The sequence below is a fragment of the Triticum urartu genome, chromosome 3A (assembly GCF_056163025.1).
Source record: "Triticum urartu cultivar PI428250 chromosome 3A, HENAU_Tu73, whole genome shotgun sequence".
NCBI lineage: Eukaryota > Viridiplantae > Streptophyta > Magnoliopsida > Poales > Poaceae > Triticum > Triticum urartu.
Window position 1 is genome coordinate 6,755,834 of NC_141875.1, and position 13,576 is coordinate 6,769,409.

Below are 13,576 nucleotides of genomic sequence, written 5' to 3' on the forward strand. Positions count from 1 at the left end.
TAGCTAGTTTGAGACCTCTCACAAGCTCACTGCTGCTTCTACTTTTGTCGCTCCTAATATACAAAAAGTGGGCTCGTGTATATTTTAAAATAATGTTTAGTTTCATTATAAAAATGTAAATGAACTTTTTATCATTATTATGAAAATGTAAAGCAAAGGAAAAAACAGAGCATAACGAAGGCGCGGGCGACCGCGCTAATGGACCAACCCGATTTGTCCTAATGTCCAACCATCAACAATCCTTCCATGTCAGCAAATACCAGCTAAACGCTCTCAAGGTTTAAAATAGATCGGGATTAAAGAGTTCGGTGTGTTTATTTTCAGGATTGAAAGTTTAGTGTTCGATTTAACTTTTGTATACAAGTTTAAGGTTTATTTTGGACTTTTTTAATAATATATAGATATGCAGATCAAACGATACATAGGTAGGGTGCTATTCTCATTTCAAGAAAGAATGACAAGGTTGTGACTGTTAAGCAAGATAGAGATAGAGAGCGCACGGTTGGTCCCAGAAGATGCATGTGATAAACGACCGAAGTTATTTCTTCTTCTTTGTGATTCGATTGCTAATAATTTCTCTGCTATGGACGTTTTGAACATGTGTATATGTATATAGGTTTTGTATATGCCGTATATGTAGTGTCTCTTTTTCTCTGTATGTATTTATATTTTGAGAGACAAGACACCGATCACATCCTTTATACCTATATATATGTGCCTAATGCACGATCAATAGGATCTCGATGCACCAAGTCATTCTCTACATGGTATCAGATAGCATCACAGTCCTCTCTTAAAACCGCTTCCGCCTACCCTAGCCGTCGCCGCCGCCGTTCCCTCTCCCCACGCGCCTTCCCTCCCAGCCGCGCCCTCCCTCCCCCGCCGCGCCGCTCCCCAGCCGCGTTGCATCCCCACCCGATCCTAGCCGCCGCCTCTCCCCCTCATCAACGTGCCGCCGCCATGTCGTCCACCGCCTCCACCTACTCCGACCCCTTCGTCGGGCCGGACCCCGCTGACATCCGCGACATCAACATCCATGACCGCGTCCCCGTCGTCCTCGATGCCACCGACTCCACGTACTTCGCGTGAAAAACGTACTTTTCGCTGCTCTTCCGCGAGAACAATCTCGTGGATCATGTTGACAGCACCGTCGACTCCCACGCCATGGTGGGCGACTCCGAGTGGACCGTGATCGACGCCACGCTCATCCGATGGTTCTTCACCATCATCTCGAAGGACCTGTTTCATACGGTCATGAGCGATGGTGATGACGCTCACGCCGTGTGGGTCAAGCTCAACGGCCTTTTCACCGACAACAAGCTTCAGCGCCATATTTTTTTGCTGTAGGAATTTTTTGACTGTCATCAGGATGACCAGTTTCTCGATGACTACTGCCGCCGCCTGAAGACGTTGGCAGATGAACTCCGTGACATCGTTGCCAAGGTTGATGATGACCTCCTCCTCAGCACGCTCACCGTCGGCCTCAACGAGGACTTCGGCAACGCCGCCTCCAACCTCACCTTGATGCCGGAGTCCTCCTTTCTCAAGTTCGTGGCGTACTTGCGGTTGGAGGAGCGTCGGATGAAGGGGGTCAAGAAGCGCGTGCAGCACCATGCCCTAGCCGTCGGCACCTCACGCGGCGCCCTGCTACCGGCCGCCCCGCCCGGCGAGCCATCAGGCGTTCTTCACTGCGCCCAACGCCGCCCCCTATCTGGCATCGCCGGCCACGGGCAGCTATGGCGCCGCCCCCGCGCCTGCCTACGGCGGGTTCTACCCGTCCCATGTGCCGCCGCTATGGGATCCCACGTTCCTCACCGCCCTGCATTCGGCTCCGTCGCCGAGTAACTATGGTGGTACATGGACTCGGGCGTCACTGCTCACATGACTGCTCATCCCGATAACCTTACGTCTTCCACTCCCATTCATACTCCCACTCGCGTCACTGTTGGTAATGGTTCCTCTCTACCCATTACACATGTCGGTCATATGTCGTTTCCTTCCCTCTACTCCTATTAACATGTCTAATGTTCTTGTCTCTCCTGACTTAGTTACCAATCTTGTCTCTGTTCGTCGCCTCGCTAGTGAGAACCCTATTACTGTTGAATTTGACGATGTTGGCTTTTCTGTGAAGCACGCCCGTACATGGAAGGTACTCCACCGATGTGATAGCCCGGACGAGCTCTACCCGGTGCATCCTTCGGCCGGCACCACCCACCTATCCCGCCGCCCTCGTCGCTAGTGTCGATCTTTGGCACGTCCGCCTCGGTCATCCCAACTCCACAGTTTTACGTCAGATTCTTCAGAGTTTTTCATTCTCATGTAATAAGGTGGACGACCACTCTTGTGAGGACCGCCGTCTTGGCAAGCATGTTCGTCTTCCCTTTAGCGATTCTACAAACATTTCCACTTTTTCGTTTCAGTTATTACATAGTGATGTTTGGACGTCCCCGATTGCAAGCAACACGGGTTATCTATACTATTTGGTGATATTGGATGATTTTTCCCATTATGTGTGGATGTTTCCTCTCCGTCGCAAGTCCGATGCTCTTGTCACACTGATCGCTTTTTATTCCATATGTCACCACACAGTTTGGTCGTCCTATTCTTGCCTTGCAAACTGACAACGGAAAAGAGTTTGACAATGTTGCCGTCCGCAATCTCCTTGCGTCTCACGGCACTATTTTTCGGCTCACTTGCCCCTACACGTCACAACAGAATGGTTGCGCCGAGCGCGTCATTCGCACTCTTAATGACTGTGTCCGCACGTTGCTCTTTCACTCCAACGTGCCTCCTCAGTTCTGGCCGGACGCTCTCGCCACCACCAGCCTTCTCATTAACATCCTCCCGTGTCGTCCTCGTTGGAACTATTCTCCTCACCAGCTCCTCTTCGATGCGGCTCCATCTATGATGGTCTTCGCATTTTCGGGTGTCTCTGTTATCCTAGCACCACGTCCACCGCCCCTCACAAACTTACTCCTCGGTCAGTTGCTTGCATCTTCCTCAGTTATCCTCCCAACACCAAAGGTTACCGGTGCTATGATCCAGTGTCCCACCGCGTCTTCACTTCGCGACACGTGTACTTTGATGAGCTGGTGTTCCCGTTTCAGCAGGTACCGTCCTCCTTGGTGTCTCCCGCGGCGCGGCTCGCCCCTGCCACCACCTACGGTGAGTCGCCACGCCGAGCACTGGGCCCGGCCCTGCCCGCGCTTCCGACGCCGGCCGCCTCCTCCCGCGGCGCTTCGGGTGTGGCTGCCCCTTCGGGCGCCCCCGCCGCCGCGGCCTCTGGCGCCCCCTCGGGTGTCCCCGCAGTCGCGGCCTCCTCGGGCGCCCCCGCCACCGAGGCCCCCTCGACCGCCCCCGTCGCCGCGGCCCCTTCGATCGTCCCCGTCATTGCAGCCTCTGGCGCCACCACGGGTGGCCTTGGAGTCTTCGGAGACCGGCTCGACTTCCTCCTCGCTGGTCCCCCTCTCGGCTCCGCCGGCTGCGGTCGCACCTCTCACCAGTGTGGTTACTCGGGCTCGAACTAGGACGTTTCGTCCTAGCACGCGCTACACCTCTGACGAGTATGTGTGTGCCGCGTCTACCTCGGCACCGTCCCCGCTCCCCACCTTTGCCCGCGCAGCCCTTCGGGATCCGAACTGGCTTGCTGCCATGCGTAAGGAGTTCGACACCCTGCAGCGCAACCGTACGTGGCAACTTGTCCCAGGGCCTCCACGCGCCAATGTTATCACTGGCAAGTGGGTGTTCCTCACAAGACTCGCCCTGACGGTTCTCTTGAGCGCTACAAGGCGCGTTGGGTGGTGTGTGGCTTCCGCCAGCGTGCCGGCGTGGACTTCACCGACACCTTCGCCCCGGTCGTCAAACTGGGCACGATTCGCGCTGTCCTACAGCTTGCTGTCTCGCGCCCCTGGCCAGTTCACCAGCTCGATGTGTCTGCTTTCTTGCATGGCCATCTTGACGAGCAGGTGTTTTGTTAGCAGCCTACTGGTTTCGTCAACACCGACTATCCAGACCACGTGTGCTTGCTCTCCCGTTCTTTCTATGGGTTGAAGCAGGCGCCTCGAGCCTGGTACCAGCGGATCGCGGCCTTCCTTCAGCAGCAGGGGTTCCAGTCCACACGGTATGATGCCTCCTTGTTTGTTTATCACCAGGGCGCCACCAGCGCGTACCTTCTCCTGTACGTCGGCGACATCATCCTGATTGCGTCCTCGCCAGCGCTACTTCAGTAGATCACAGCTCGCCTCGGCATCGAGTTCGCCCTCAAGGACTTGGGAGCTCTCCACTACTTCCTCGACATCAAGGTTGTCCGCCGTGCCACTGGCTTCTTCCTGCATCAGCAGAAGTATGCCTACGAGCTTCTGGAGCAAGCCGGCATGCTTAACTGCAAGCCTGCTACCACGCCTATCAATACGAAAGCTAAGGTGTCCGCCGTGGAGGGCTCTCCGGCGTCCGACGCTCCCTTCTACCGCTCCATCATCGGTGCTCTTCAGTACCTCACACTGACGCGTCCGGATATTCAGTATGCTATCCAGCAGGTGTGGCTCCACATGGATGCTCCCCGTGACACTCATTGGGCTCTGATGAAACGTATTCTCCGGTATATACGTGGCACCGCGGCTATGGGTCTCACCCTGATGGCATCACCTGACACCAGCCTCGTCGCCTACTCCAACACCCAGCACTTGGCGCTCCACTTCCGGCTACTGCGTCTACCTTGGGCCCTCTCTGATTTCGTGGTCGTCTAAACGACAACCCACGGTCTCACGATCGAGCGCCGAGGCCGAGTACAGGGTTGTGGCCAACACCGTCGCGGAGTGCTCCTAATTACGAAAGCTGCTTCAGGAGTTGCTATGTGAGGTTCCTAAGGCCAAGCTTGTCTACTATGACAACGTCTCTGCGGTCTACCTCGCTGCCAACCCTGTTCATCACCGACGGGTGAAGCATATTGAGCTCGACATTCACTTCATCCGGGAGCACGTCGCACTTGGTCGTGTTCGAGTTCTGCATGTGCCCACCGATCAGCAGTTCACCGATGTTATGACGAAAGGACTACCTACCTCGACTTTCGAGGACTTTCGGTCCAATCTTTGTGTCACCGGCGACGCTTCGACTACGGGAGGGTGTTGAGCATGTGTACATGTACGTAGGTCCGGGTTTTTTATGCCGCACCTGTAGTGTCTCTGTCTCTCTGTATGTACTTGTATCTTGGGAGACAAGACACCGGTCGCACCCCTTGTACCTATATATATATGTGTGTGCCTAATGCACGATCAATAGGATATCCATGCACCAAATTATTCTCTACGGTTGGTACCGATAAGGTTCACAGGATATATGTGGTGCTTGGGCCTTGGAAAGCCTTTTTGAGAGAAGATACAAGTCGCCCCATCTCCACACCACACGGTAGTTGTATCACCTCGGGCAAGAAGCAGCAGCATCCATGGCGCCAGCGATGCAGAAGGCCGTCCCGTCCGGGAAGGATCTCAAGGGCGAGAAGCCGCGGCCGAAGGGCAAACCCGAAGAGAAGGGCAAGCCTGAAGGCAAGGGAAAGCCCCACGCCGTCATCGATAGGAAATTCTCCTAGTCGTAGGCTCCTTCCTATGCTCCTCAGCGAGAGTCCCCTCTGCTGGCTCCCTCGTGGTTTCCATATTCAGCTGTACTCTGACTATGTGTGATGTGATCTTGTAGTATGAATTATGCTCCTTGCCTGAACAACGGTGCGGCGTCCTCGAGCCCGGAGTGTGCTTGGTCTTCTCTATTCCTGATGCTATCACCGGCGTGCTCGCTCTCACACCCTCTCCATTTGTACTAAATCGGCGACAACTAACATGGAATGGAGGGAGTAGCATCTAGTTGCTCGCTCCTTCGACGTTGTTTATCATGTGTGTAGTTCGGTGTTCGAGCATGAAGCGCAACACCATCTGTTCAGTTTTGGTGTCTGTCATTTGTGTGTTGTGTTGTGAGCTCCTTTAGCTGCCCTATATCTTGTAATTTCTAATGGATTGATGGATTTTTAATTCAAAATCGGACTCGTCTTATGCCTACCTTCTAAAAGAACCAAGTAGGGTGGTAGAGAAGGGACACACAAATTGGGCAAACTTGACCACACTGGTAGTGCAGAAATTGCTACGTTATCGATAGAATTGATTGATCTGGTACCATGTCGTCTACGTTGCTGCAAATGTGCCCAAACGGATGCTGTTTGTAAACAGAACAATACCTCTGTCAGTGTTCAGAGAAACTAGCAAGCGCAAGAGTAAGGTTGCAACAACTGTTATGGACTTGGTGCGGATCTCGGAAGCAAAATTCTACATTTTGTGCTAACATCCAAACATTCTACAACAACCGCCAGCGCAGACGTATGACAGACACCAGTATGCTACATACAAACTTCTCATCATGTTTACAGATGCTACTGTTCAAAACTGAGGCACGAATCCGTCCACCCCCTTGTGGCGGCTATCGCTTGTCCGTCGTCTTCACCGGCACCCCCTTGTACATGCCCACACGCGACTTGAGGTCGTCTCGGCGCGGCCTTGCCACCTTGTTGTTCGGATCAAAGAGCAATACCTCCTCGAACGCCCTGAGCGCTGACGCAAGGTCCTTCTGCTGCTCATATGCGTCGCCGAGGTTGTTCCACGCCGTCACGTAGCCTGGTTGGAGCTCCACGGCCTTCTCGAATTGCTTGATTGCCTTGTCCAGTTTGTTCTCCCGCTTGTAGCTCACCCCCAGGGCATTGTACACCTGGTCATCACGGTAAGACTATTTCAGAGAGAAGAGACAGGACATGGGTGGAGCATGGACGATCTGCACCCGTTTTTCAAAAATGTACTTTTTACGCGTTTTGTAATGTTAAAAAATTCTAAAAAAATTATGCATACATGTTGGCAAAGGTATGTTCACGGTACAAAGTTTTGTGTAAAAAAGTATTTTTGTTTTGTCTCAGTAAAAAAGACAAATTTTACTGCTTCTAAATAGCGTTTCATGGCACAAAATTTTGTCTTTTTTGCACAGGCTACAAAAAAAGTTGTTTTTCTATGAAACTTTTTGCACACACATAGAATATGGAGATATCCGTGCGCACCCTTTTTCAGAATTTTTTGACATTGCAAAATGTGTTTTCCAAAGTGGGTTCATATGTACCCGGGTTCATCCATGCACTTCTCGACATGGGTGGCCGTATAGGACAATCATTTGGGACACCTAGGTGTCCAGGCTCCTTACCTAGAAGCCGTTGGATCATACTTGATCTCACTATTAAAATAGGTATAGGCTTTGCATGCATACCCGTATTATTACTTTCCTATTTGTTTGCATGACGCTACTTCTATGGAAAGTAATAAAGGTTGCCTAATTGATACGTGTCATTATTTTTCCTTCATGAAAATAGTAAATTGCAATTAATTATTTAGCATACTCGTTGCCATGTATGACAGGTGCATAATAATTAATTAGAAAAATACCATGCAACTTTTTTACCACGTACACCAATACGTACATATTTTCATTGGGTATAACACTAACACGTATGTATTTTCATTGGGTATGACACCAACACGCACATATTTTCACTAGGTATAATTCCCATTAATTGCCATCGCGGTTTAAAAAATATACACGTGGGTATCTCGGGTACATATACCGCTTATAAAATGTGTGACATGGTAATATACAAGAAAAATTCACATCGAGGTATGTATATTTATTTGTATATACGTATATATTTATTTGTATATTCGCATCGAGGTATGTTTTTGTGTATATTTTCATTGGGTATAACATCAACACGTACTTATTAAAATGTATGATATTTATGGGCATATTTTCATTGGGTATAACATGAACACGTACTTATTAAAATGTATGATATTTATGGGCATATTTTCATTAGGTATAACATCAATGCATACAAATTTGCGTCAGGTATAATACCCACTAACTAGTATGTCGGTCTAATAACATATACACGTGGGTATCTCGAGTATATACGTACCCAAGTATATATGTTCAAACTATTTTTGTTATGAAAAACAATAATGACTATTTAGGATACTAGTACATGCAAACAAAACATGGAAGGTCATTATTTTGTCAATTGTACACCATGCATTAATGAATAGTACTTGCCATAACACGCCTAGGTGCCTGGGAACCTAGGTGAATAGTGTTACTATTCATCACCCAGGGTGCAGAATAAGTTATTCTTCACCCGAGGTAACCTTACGATCATTTCATAATTAAATTACGTTTCGAATTCAAATAGTTACATTCCTACGGATTCACTACGTAAAATTTAACATAAGAAAATAAAAATATAGGTTATAAGACAAGAAAATTTGTAGTTTATGTGTATTTTAGACTATGTTTTTACGTTTGTAATTTTACATAACATAAATTATTTTTTACGGCAATTATATATTTTCTTACAGTCCCTTTTTGCGTCGGAAATAAGACAAAAGTTACGAAACGTAAAATTATGGTGCATTGATGGTAAAATAGAGGGGGTGAAGAATAACTATTTCTCACCCAGAGTGACGAATAGCATGACCCTAAATATAAGACCTTTTAGAGATTTCAATAGGGACTACATACGGATGTATATAGACGCATTTTTTAGTGCAGATTCATTCAATTTGCTCTGTATGTAGTCTATATTGAAATCTCCAAAAGGAATTATATTTAGGAACGGAGGGAGTAGTTCTTAAACAGCAAACTGCACCTTCTGTTAAAAGAAGGGAAAAGGTTTCTACGTGAGCATGATACCAAATTACCAGCATCACTCTTTCTAAGAACAGCACATATTATGTAGGCTAGCAGTATCAATGCATGATATCATTGCATTTGTAAAAGATAAATTTCCTGATGTCAGATTTTAGAATGCAGAAAATAAATAGCTAGTTCTTCTGGATATCTAACCTGTGCAAGATCTTGCTCATCTCTATCCCATTTTTGGATTGCTTGCTGTAGATATTTGATAGCTGCAGGGTAAAACTTTCTCCGGAGCATGACTGCTCCAAGCTCAAAAAGTTCTGTAGCGCTTCCCTCACCACTTCTCACTTGTTCCTGTAATTAAGATAATTAAGTATGGTTGACGTAGCGTGCGAATACAGTGTTCATTATGAAGTGAGCAACATCAGTAAAGAACTTGTATAAAAACAACATGTTCTACCATGATATGAGAATTTGCACATGTAATGAATATGTACAACAAAACAGAGCTAACCAAGTTCTTTCTCAGATCAGAAACAAAAAATTGGAAAGATTGACCAGAAGAAAAGGATGTCCAGACTTCAAGACCATTTTTTTAGAAGACTAGTGGAATGCCCATACATTCCATCGAAGTAACAAAATAAATCCAATCATGTGGCACATAAAAGTCTATACAAACCCAATGGTCATAAAAAAATAACTTCAGCTTGAGGAAACCATAAGAAGCAGTCATACTGCATAACGTAAAATCCCGAGAACAAACACTGCAGGCAAGCTCCCATGTTAGGAAGTTCCTTTGGTAGAGAGAGCTGAGATGTCAGCCAGGTCATCGACAACAACTCCCATAATCAAGGAGAAATGAAACTAACTATTTTTTAAATGAGAAGAATTTACCTTTTTGTTGAATAATTTCAGAACAGTACAAATTTCTTTGAAAAATATGTATACATGCCCGCATGTCACTCGCCTAGATATTGCACTTGCCTAACAGAACTATGGAACCAAACAAATTCATCACAGTACTGCAAATGTAGTCAAATATTTAACATAAGACAGTAGTAAAATGTGATGTTACATCACAATCGGTGTTGCCATTGTTTATTATCTACATTAAACTGAAGTTTAATACTTGAGAGTATTCAGTAATTCCAGTGTGGTGTTATTAGGAACTCATGTTGCCCGTTCTGAAGAACAGAGTCTTCAGCGGGGTGTGGGTTGGGTAAGTGTGTTAAAGGCAGGAGGGGGGGAGGGGGGGAATAATCTTGCTCGATGACAAATTGACAATATAAGGTAGTTATTCGTAAAGCTAAATAACTAAAATAATAAAAATCCAGATTGCAACCTGTGTTACTTCCTGCACCCTCTTGTATCTATCGCTCAGCAATCGATAGCACCAAGCCTGCTGAGGCCCAAGAGGCATCACTGATGGGAAGTGGGAGCAGTAGCAAAACTGGAAGTGATGCCAGCAGCAATTAAGGTTAACTACCTGCTCTCTCTTTCTCTCATCCCTCTACCCCTTGTGATCAATGACAAGCATCTCCCAGCAAGAACCAAGATCGCTGGTCGACTGTGGGCCCACTCAATCCCCAGATATCAGGGGAACTATGTTGATGCAGGTTTTGCAATATAATACTGACCCATAGTAGTATGAATGCATGTAGAAATGTTAGCAGGATGCTTACCTGCAAGTCTTTCGCAGAAAGATCAAGCTCCCTGCGGACAAGAACCTGGCGGATGACATAAAATGTACCAGTTCCAAGCAGACCAAGTAGTATGAGCAGATACGAAAGCTGAATTCCCAGCTCAAACAGCTCGCCAACCTCGTAAACCATATTTAACTTTGCTCCTTCACTAGACTGTGCTGATTGTGCAAAACTCAACCATGCCGTAGCACCACAAGGAAGTATACCAAGTTGCTGCAGCAAGTTCATATTTCTCTTTAGATCCTTGTCAGAGTGGGGACCGGAAGTTTCTGGTGTGAAGATGGTACATCATGTACGCATAAATCAGTAAAAACATCAGTCCAGAAACAACAAACATTCAAGATCTAAAACTTTTACCTTTTACTTGTGTTGAAAGAAAAACCTCCTCTGCTCTCTTGATAATCTGCCTTCCTTAGAAATAAGGAAACAAGTCCGAAATGAGATTGGTTTTGCAACTGAAACAAGGTCATTAATTATATATCTGTAACCAAAAAGGGTGGTAGAATAAAAAGGGATCACAACATGTGTGAACAAACAATAAGCTCAAGTGCACGGTTGAGTCTAGTTTGGCAGAAACTCTACATCTAGGGCTTAGGAACTACTCCCTCCGTCCTAAAATAAGTGACTCAACTTTGTACTAACTTTAGTACAAAGTTAGTGTAAAGTTGAGTCACTTATTGTGGGATGTACTACAAAAACTATGACTTTGTTTGGCACCATGGCCAACAAAATAATAAGCTTGCAATCTCGTTGTATTGTTAAAAAAATTATATGGCATAGGGGTTACAGTTCCCTAGTTGGAAATTCTCAGCCAGTAAAGATCACAGTAACAAACTACTCCCAACATGATAATTTGAAGAAGAGAAACAATTATACTAAAAATGCAACACATAAGATATTCTTCAGAATTAGCAGAAGGCCACAACATGATAAGTCAGAGAGATAATTTTCTGCGCATATATCTAAATCATAAATTTTCAGTTTTTGACGAGAACAGAGAATGATTCTTTCAGTACAAAAGAAATTATATTCGTGTCAAGCACCGGTACAGTGTCGGCTTTCGTACTAACAGAACTAGCAGGCGCCAAGTACCTACGCCAGTGCAGCAGAGGGGGCCGACGGTCTCCGGCGTCTCCTCGCCGCCGGGCGTCCCGTTTGCCGCCTTCATCGCGACGCCCCGTGGGACAGCCTTGGCAGAGCCAACAGAGAAAGCGATGCCCTTGGCGACGGCGCGGCCGCGAGGCAGCGGCGCGAGGCCCAGCGGCGCGGCGAAACGGCAGGCGACGGCCATGGCTGGCTACGGCTCGTCCGTCCGTGGTTGCTCTCTACCGCGTAGGAGAGGGCAAGACCTCGGCCGTGGTCTTGCAAGATCTTTGTGGGCGGCGAGCAGCGCCGACGCCTGGCCTTGCAGCACGAGCGGCGGCAGGCTGAGCTTTGGGAGTGCGGCAGGCTCAGGCGCGGTGGTGAGAAGATAAGGTTCGGCTGTGTGGGCGCTCGTTGCGTCAACTTGTGTCGCTGATTCGCACAGAGGCGAGCGACCGGGATGGGCCGGCCTAATTACGAGACGAGGTAACGCACGCGCAACAGTATCCGGTTTTGGGAACCTTCTAGAACGTTCCTGGCCGTTTTTTTTATTGTTCCATTTTTCCTTTCTAATAGTAGTATTTTTTTCTTTTGTCGTTTTTTTATTATTCCATTTTTTTCTATCACTTTTAGAATTCCTTTTTCTACTGGTTTTTATTGTTTCTTTCTTGTTTTTCAGAATTTCATTTTTTCCGAAAATTTGAAACACGTTTCTGTTATTATTTTTGTTCACAAATTAAAAAATGTTGCTAGTTTCTAAAAAATGTCCGCACATTTTGAAAAAGTATCCTCCTTTAAAAAATGTTCATAAGTTCAAAAATGTTCTTATTTTAAAATTTATTTCGAAAATTCAAAAAAGTTCGCTTTTTGCTAACTTTTCTCATAGTTTCAAAATTTGTTCACAGATGTAAAAAATGTCCCCTTTTCAAAAAATAATAAGTTTCCAAAAGTTGATTCACAAATTCAATAAAGTTCCCATTTCTAAATGTGTTCACAGATTCAAAAGTTGTTCATATCTTTAAAACTTGTTGGTCTTTGTCAAATATTGTTCAGAATTTAATAGATGTTCCTGCTTTTCAAAAGTTGTTCACAAATTCATATATTCTTCCCATTTTTAAACTTTGGTCATAATTTTGGCAAAACTTGTTCATGGTTTATAAAATTTTGTTCAAAACTTTAAGAATGTATTTAGAATTTTCCTGAAATGTTTGAAAGAGGGAAAATATTTGTAATGCCGATGTAGTTAGATCTAAAGAATTCGCACTGCATATTCATCGCGATCGTTATACCGCTGATTTCTCCTGTTTCAGCTGGCCCATGTGGAGACTGCCCTATCCGAAGCACCGCTAGTCTGTCGTAGAATGCAGCAGATAGGAGGTCCCGGGTTTGAATGCTGCTAGACGGGAGACACAAGAAGATTTGGGCTGGGCTTGGGCTTCTATTTTTCAAGTTTTTAGGTCGGGCTTCAGCCATAAGTAATAATGAAAACATGCATTCATGTCAGGCTTGGGGCTTCTTTTGGGCCTACTTTGGGCTTACAAGAGTACCTTTCAGAGCTCTGGGCTGGGCTCGGTGCATTATTCTAAATGTTAGGCAAGACAGCCGAAACCCAGCCCGGCCTGGCAAATGCTAAAGTTTACAATGAACCCAAAAGTGGTATTACTCATTACCGGTTGTTTCATTTGATACGGTCACATTGATGCCCTATGGTTGAATTATGCCAATGGTCATTTGTTTTAGAACTATGATTTTCGCTAATATTCAGCATGGTGTCAAATCTTCTTCATTATCCGGTGCTCTATGTGGCAAATAAGCTATTTCATCCAAAGAGTTAGTGATATGTGTTATACAATGACAATTCATTCGGTCCAAACGGGTAAACATGTCCTGTAAACACAATTTTATTTTTTAGTTGGTAAACCCAACTTATTGTATAGTTTATCAACCCCATCATTAATAAGAGAATAATCAGTTCGGTCCTTGGATATACCCAAAATCCAAAACTATGGAAAGGATGAAATTTGGCATGGTGTCATCACTTGACCGCTATAAAGTGTGGTACAAATTTGAGCCCGCTAGGA

General features: G+C 46.1%; 1 protein-coding gene and 1 long non-coding RNA gene across 4 annotated transcripts; one reads left to right on the forward strand and one right to left on the reverse strand.

Moving 5' to 3' along the window:
* Window positions 1–5,126: 5,126 nt before the first annotated feature.
* LOC125542304 (uncharacterized) lies at window positions 5,127–5,878 on the forward strand. The gene is made up of 2 exons (XR_007297854.2): window positions 5,127–5,586; window positions 5,689–5,878. It is a non-coding gene; the product is annotated as an uncharacterized LOC125542304 (long non-coding RNA).
* Window positions 5,879–6,257: 379 nt separating this feature from the next.
* On the reverse strand, window positions 6,258–11,939 carry LOC125542302 (Tetratricopeptide repeat (TPR)-like superfamily protein). 3 transcript variants are annotated; one of them, XM_087545845.1, is made up of 5 exons: window positions 11,483–11,939; window positions 10,770–10,819; window positions 10,392–10,681; window positions 8,917–9,063; window positions 6,258–6,744 (listed from the first exon to the last, which is right to left on the reverse strand). In XM_087545845.1, the coding sequence occupies exons 1-5, from the start codon at window positions 11,701–11,703 to the stop codon at window positions 6,460–6,462; spliced, it is 993 nt and encodes a 330-aa protein (XP_087401971.1). In that variant the 5' UTR covers window positions 11,704–11,939; the 3' UTR covers window positions 6,258–6,459. The 3 variants fall into 3 exon arrangements, with proteins under 3 accessions (XP_087401971.1, XP_048561232.1, XP_048561231.1); XM_048705275.2 differs by having other exon boundaries at window positions 10,770–10,815; window positions 11,509–11,938; XM_048705274.2 differs by having other exon boundaries at window positions 10,770–10,823; window positions 11,505–11,938.
* Between the last annotated feature and the right edge of the window lie 1,637 nt (window positions 11,940–13,576).

Coding starts and splice junctions, on each gene's coding strand:
- LOC125542302 (XM_087545845.1), bottom strand. CDS start 11,703: ATGGCCGTCGCCTGCCGTTTCGCCGCGCCGCTGGGCCTCGCGCCGCTG. Junction 10,820..11,482: donor ACTTGGCGCCTGCTAGTTCT/GTTAGTACGAAA, acceptor TTTCTAAGGAAG/GCAGATTATCAAGAGAGCAG. Junction 6,745..8,916: donor ATGAGCAAGATCTTGCACAG/GTTAGATATCCA, acceptor CGTGATGACCAG/GTGTACAATGCCCTGGGGGT.